We start from the raw sequence: 6,933 nt of genomic DNA, 5'->3' as shown, positions 1-6,933 counted from the left end.
AAGTCTCAAAATTTGACACTTTCTTTAAAGACAACGAACTGAGAATTTGAGATTTGTTGAGATGGGAGTAACCCCTTAAACATACATTTATAACATTTGTTGTATCGTGTTATAAATTTTCATGATATTGACGCCTTGTATTCTTTAGACAACCCTACCACCCAGTATGGCCACAAATCGGTGAACCACGTATCACTTTTGTACTGATGTACTGTTGTGGGTAGCGTAGCCCAAACCAGTTAATCTAGGCCCATTATTTATCTAGTCTCAGTACTATATTACTAATATGACGTAGCAGTCGCGGGCAGTGTATTACCTAAATTCAAGCTAATCCAGTCTACAAAAGATTCCCATTCACTCAAAAGCAATCATTTTGGTTCCTTGTTCTATTTAAGATCTTCTCAGAGTCCCATCAGACTCTGCCTATGATCCCTACAGGAGTTGGTGCTACAACAGAGTCATTAGATGCCCCCAATGAAAACTGATGAGTATCAAGGAGATCTTTGTATTGGTGCTCTGGAGTTACCATTCGAGTACAACTTATCCGAACCTCGTGAAGGAGATCTTCCCGAACAACCCAGCCTAGGATCTTCTCAGTTTCGGGTTGGTAGGGTTTAAGGGCTTTCTCTTTAATTTGCTCTGCCATTACTGGTCCTGAACCCTCAAGACAAAGTTTAGCCAATTGTTGTCTTATTTCCTTCAACTTTTTGACTTCATAGTCCATTCTTGCCCTCCCAAAACGTTCTACCTTATCCCAGAACGTGTGGTTAAAGTAGGAGTAGAGGTTCCAGTCTAGTTTATTCCATTCCCTCAGTTTTTCGATGTCTTCACGGTCTAGTGTTTTTGAGGTCTCACGACTGTTCAGTTTAAAAGTCACTACATTGTTGAGGTCCCAACACAACTCCTCTTTTAGGAGAATCATGGATTCATCAAAGTATTCTGCTAGAAGAACCAAGTTAAATATGTTCTCCACGGCTCGGATTCCAGATTTTGCATAGGTTTCCGTAAACGGAGCATCAGAGTCAAATCCAAGATCAAACCATACTGGGTTGAGGGCGTGGTTATTGTTTATGTCACCTGGTTTATAGTAACGTGATGGGTGAGAAATAAAGGCTTTGAGATTCGGGGCCTTCTTGAACGCCATCGTCCAATAACGATAGTAGGAAAAAGATGACTCGGCCACGTTGGCTGGATCCCGAAGAATGGTGAAGTAGAACGTGTCTGGAGGCATCACCTTCCGAACCTGGGAAATTAATGGATAGTGTTAAATAAAATCTGAAAAATGGGGGTAACAAAAAGTTGCCGGGCATTTACGTGTTCTATGTGATAGGTTGAGTTGTTGAAAATATACAGCTATGTGTATAGGCCATTGATCATACCGAGAATAACCCCTTAACAAAAATCCAAAACTTTGCAAAAAAAAAAGAAAAAATTCTTAAAATTCTTAAAAATTCTTTTTATTCCCCTACAAGATTCACTGTTTGTAGACCGGGCGTTTTTTGGACAAGGGATACATAATGTGTACGTGCTTCATAGTAAATTTTTATTTAAAGGGTGCATTCACACGATGTAACGTGCAGCGTGATCTGGCACGTATCTGGTGTGTCATAATTTGCGCGCCGTAAAAGCTCCCATTCATTTCAATGGGAGTTAGGATCGTATACGCCGCGTTATTTTGTGGCCGTGATTCAATTTGGTTTGAAAAGGGTTAAAATTTAGAAAAACTATATAAATTCCCCATAACTGAACCAGCCCATAGACTACAGATAACAGGTTATTTCGCACAAGGAACCCTGTAAAAAACAAAGCCCACAGTTTTTCTCTAATTCTACCCCATTCTGAATATTTTCACAACTTCTCAGTACATTGTATGGAATATCAAATGGGACCATTGCAAAATACAAATTGTCTTACAAAAATTAAGCCCTTGTACACCACTGTGAATGGAAAAAAAAGTTATGAAGAAAAATGTATTTTTCCTGGAATGACAAGAGTTCTGGTAATGACGGTTCACCGCAAGACTTAGCTATTACCTCGGAATAATTGAAGCGCATATGATGGCACATGATGTCGTAGTGCGGCGGAGAGGACGCATTGTATCCCTTCACATCATGAGATTGGAAGGAATATGGATAGTTGAATTCATATTCATAAGGCAGAGCGAAAACCAAACCATTCCGTTCACCGTATCGTTGCAATAGGTTTAGTATGGTGCTCCCAGCTGTCTTGTGCGTCTTCAGAAACATGAGGTGCTGTTTAGGTTGGCATGTCCTGTAGGAAGGCAAAGGATCCTCAGTTACAAGGTGTAGTGGAAGTATCTTGGGAAACCTGACCATACAGAAAGTCTACTTTACATGGCGGTATAGCTTATTAACCAGAAGAGCTTGTAAAGGTGACACAAGTACTTGTCCAAGTATATCAGCTGTACAGTATATGTCTCTACTGTCTCTAAGGTAATCCATGTGTCCCATGTCTCCTCTGTCTTCCCTGCCACCTTTGTCTCTTATGCCTTTTATGTGCCTCATATCTTAGGGGTCTTCCTGTCTACTGTGTCTTCCCTGCTTCCTATGTCTCTCCTGTCTTCTGTGTCTCCTCTGCCTCCTGTGTCTTCTCTGCCTCCTGTGTCTTCTCTGCCTCCTGTCTCCTATGTCTTCCCTGCCTCCTGTGTCTCTTTCCTGCTTCCTATGTCCCTCCTGCCTCCTGTGTCTTCCCTGCTTCCTATGTATCCCCTGCCTCCTATGTCATTCTTGTCTCCTGTGTCTCCTCTAACTCCTGTGTCTCCCATGCTTCCTATGTCTCCCCTGCCTCCTGTATCTCTCCTGCCTACTGTCCCTTCCCTGCTTCCTATGTATCTCCTGCCTCCTGTGTCTCCTCTTGCTCCTGTGTCTCCTTTGTCTTCTGTGTCTTCCCTACATTGTATGTTTCTTAATCCTTTAATTGTCTCCCTTCCTTGTCTCATGTGTCTCTTCTGCCTTCTGTTACCCCTGCCTCCTGAGTCTTCCCTGCTTCCTATGTATCCCCTGCCTCCTATGTCATTCTTGTCTCCTGTGTCTCCTCTAACTCCTGTGTCTCCTTTAACCCCTTCCCGCCGATGGCATTTTTTGATTTTCGTTTTTCGTTTTTGACTCCCCTCCTTCTAAACCCCATAACTTTTTTATTTCTCCGCTCCCAGAGCCATATGAGGTCTTAATTTTTGCGGGACAAATTTTTCTTCATGATGCCATCATTAATTATTCTATATAATGTACTGGGAAGCAGGAAAAAAATTCAGAATGGGGTGGATTTGAAGAAAAAATGAATTTCTGCGACTTTCTTACGGGCTTTGGTTTTACGGCGTTCACTGTGCAGCCAAAATGACATGTCCCCTATATTCTGTGTTTCGGTACGGTTCCAGGGATACCAAATTTATATGGTTTTATTTACATTTTGACCCCTAAAAAAAATTCCAAAACTGTGTTAAACATTTTTTTTTCTAAAAATCGCCATATTCCGACGGCCGTAACTTTTTTATACGTAAGTGTACGGGGATGCATAGGGCGTCTTTTTTTGCGGGGCCGGGTGTACTTTGTAGTTCTACCATTTTCGGGAAATGTTATTGCTTTGATCACTTTTTATTCAAATTTTTATCAGAATCAAAACAGTGAAAAAACGGCGGTTTGGCACTTTCGACAATTTTTCCCGCTACGGCGTTTACCGAACAGGAAAAATATTTTTATAGATTTGTAGAGCGGGCGATTTTGGACACGGGGATACCTAACATGTATATGTTTCACAGTTTTTAACTACTTTTATATGTGTTCTAGGGAAAGGGGGGTGATTTGAACTTTTAATTCTTTTTATATTTTTTTATATTTTTTTTAACTTTTTTTTTTTTTTTTTGCATTTATTAGACCCCCTAGGGGTGTTGAACCCCAGGGGGTCTGATCACTAATGCAATGCATTACAATGCTAATGCATTGCAATGCATTGCAAAAAAATCATCCTTTCTTTTGCAGGCTGCATAGACCAGCCTGCAAAAGAGAGGATTTGCAGACAAGCCTGGGAGTCTGTACAAGGCTCCCGGCTGTCATGGCAATGGGACGTCAGCCCTGGAGCATGCTCCAGGAGCCGGCGATCCCGGCCAAAATGGCGGCGCCCATGCGCCGCCGGGAAAATGGCGCCTTCGGCGCCTTTGCAGTAGACACCCGGTGGCTATGGCGGCCGCCCGGCTCCCGGGCGGTTGCCATAGTTACAGACCCGACATGCGCCGTACTATTACGGCGCATGTCGGGAAGGGGTTAACTCCTATGTCTCCCCTGCTTCCTATGTCTCCACTGCCTCCTGTGTCTCTTCCCTGCTTCCTATGTCTCCCCTGCCTCCTGTGTCTCTTCTATGTCTCCTCTTCCTCCTGTGACTCTTTTGTCTCTTGTGTCTTCCCTGTATCCTGTTTCTTCCTATGTTTTATGTTTCTTCATCTTTTAATGTCTTCCTCTCTTGTCTCATGTGTCTCTTCTGCCTTCTTTTTTACCACTGCCTCCTGTGTCTCCCCTACCTCCTGTGTCTTCCCTGCCTCCTGTGTCTCCCCTACCTCCTGTGTCTTCCCTGCCTCCTGTGTCTCCCCTACCTCCTGTGTCTCCCCTACCTCCTGTGTCTTCCCTGCCTCCTGTGTCTCCCCTACCTCCTGTGTCTCCCCTACCTCCTGTGTCTCCCCTACCTCCTGTGTCTCCCCTACCTCCTGTGTCTTCCCTGCCTCCGATGTCTCCACTGCCTCCTGTGTCCTACCTGCCTCCTATGTCTCCCCTACCTCCTGTGTCTTCCCTGCTTCCTATGTCTGCCCTGCCTCCGATGTCTCCACTGCCTCCTATCTGTGAAGATCTTTCACCAACTCCTTCCCTATATCCGCCGTAATAGAAGGACTTCCCGCAAATTGCCGTAGTACTACACAGAAAATGTGTGTGTACTCTACCATGTGGGTGCAGCTGTATGTTATGGCTGACACTGTCCTGTAATGCCCACGGGCGGAACCAGGTCCGATGGCAGGTGTTAACTCCTAAGATGCTGCATCAAACATGGCCGTGGCATCTCAGGTGTTTCTGTGTGTGCTGGGGTCCCAATCGGCACCCCCCGCGATGGTATTGAGGGGTGCCGTTGTTGTTAATGGGCAGCCCGGGGTCTGATCAGTGACCTCAGGTCTGTTCTCCATCTGTCCCTCCATGTACCTGGTTGATGATGCCAAGATGGAGGTTGCAAGCCCATGCATCTGCACAGGCTGACAGCCTCCTATATGCTGCAATACAGTGGAGGAGCGCCTTGTATGCAAAGAACTAGACCTGGTGGAGGTGGTGGAAGGTACATTTTATAGAAGTTTACTAAAATTAGCCACAGGACTGGCACTGATCTGTCATTCACTCACCTCTTCGGGAAGTAGATCCCCAGAATCTGTAGAGTAAATCCAATAACCATAAGGACACCAAGGCCATAATATAGGACTTTTATCCTGCAGACTTGACTTAACCTCATTCTCCTGTAGGGAACATCAGTGAAGATCAAAACCGATATTGGAAGGTAAGGACTCAGCTCAGTACATGTATAGCAGATTGCACTAACTACTTGGTATGGTATGGCACCATATGGTATGGACCCTGATAATGTCACAGGGATTTTCTGAGAAACAATCCTGGGGCAGTTCCTTCAGTCTGTACCTTGATCTCTGCTGTTAGAGCGGGATTTCAGCTATGCATTATACCCAGTGCCCCAATTGTCATAGGCAGAGTGGCCATGCCCGGGTGACCAGCGCTATCTGTGCTTCAGTTCCTTAGCAGATCTCTACTCTGTGGTGTACTGTATATGTAGGACGTGCACTGGTCACTACCGAGCCCTGGAACTTGAGAGGTCCCAAAGGTTCCTCACATAAAATACATCACTATTCCAGGTAGGAGTAGTTATACACTCACCGGCCACTTTATTAGGTACACCATGCTAGTAACGGGTTGGACCCCCTTTTGCCTTCAGAACTGCCTCAATTCTTCGTGGCATAGATACAACAAGGTGCTGGAAGCATTCCTCAGAGATTTTGGTCCATATTGACATGATGGCATCACACAGTTGCCGCAGATTTGTCGGCTGCACATCCATGATGCGAATCTCCCGTTCCACCACATCCTAAAGATGCTCCTCTATTGGATTGAGATCTGGTGACTGTGGAGGCCATTGGAGTACAGTGAACTCATTGTCATGTTCAAGAAACCAGTCTGAGATGATTCCAGCTTTATGACATGGCATTGCATTATCCTGCTGAAAGTAGCCATCAGATGTTGGGTACATTGTGGTCATAAAGGGATGGACATGGTCAGCAACAATACTCAGGTAGGCTTTGGCGTTGCAACGATGCTCAATTGGTACCAAGGGGCCCAAAGAGTGCCAAGAAAATATTCCCCACACCATGACACCACCACCACCAGCCTGAACCGTTACCGATACAAGGCAGGATGGATCCATGCTTTCATGTTGTTGACGCCAAATTCTGACCCTACCATCCGAATGTCGCAGCAGAAATCGAGACTCATCAGACCAGGCAACGTTTTTCCAATCTTCAATTGTCCAATTTCGATGAGCTTGTGCAAATTGTAGCCTCAGTTTCCTGTTCTTAGCTGAAAGGAGTGGCACCCGGTGTGGTCTTCTGCTGCTGTAGCCCATCTGTAGCCTCAAAGTTCGTCGTACTGTGCGGCGTTCAGAGATGCTCTTCTGGCTACCTTGGTTGTAACGGGTGGCTATTTGAGTCACTGTTGCCTTTCTATCAGCTGGAACCAGTCTGGCCATTCTCCTCTGACCTCTGGCATCAACAACGCATTTCCGCCCACAGAACTGCCGCTCACTGGATGTTTTTTCTTTTTCGGACCATTCTCTGTAAACCCTAGAGATGGTTGTGCGTGAAAATCCCAGTAGATCAGCAGT

The 6,933-nt window shown here is 45.2% G+C and overlaps 1 protein-coding gene across 1 annotated transcript; it reads right to left on the bottom strand.

Moving 5' to 3' along the window:
• Positions 1–412: 412 nt before the first annotated feature.
• Positions 413–5,499, bottom strand: LOC142202599 (galactose-3-O-sulfotransferase 4-like). The gene is made up of 3 exons (XM_075272798.1): positions 5,393–5,499; positions 2,034–2,328; positions 413–1,243 (listed from the first exon to the last, which is right to left on the bottom strand). Exons 1-3 carry the CDS (start codon positions 5,497–5,499, stop codon positions 413–415), a joined length of 1,233 nt encoding a protein of 410 aa, XP_075128899.1.
• Between the last annotated feature and the right edge of the window lie 1,434 nt (positions 5,500–6,933).

Source organism: Leptodactylus fuscus, chromosome 5, assembly GCF_031893055.1.
Source record: "Leptodactylus fuscus isolate aLepFus1 chromosome 5, aLepFus1.hap2, whole genome shotgun sequence".
NCBI lineage: Eukaryota > Metazoa > Chordata > Amphibia > Anura > Leptodactylidae > Leptodactylus > Leptodactylus fuscus.
This window is presented reverse-complemented; position numbering and strand designations above follow the sequence as displayed.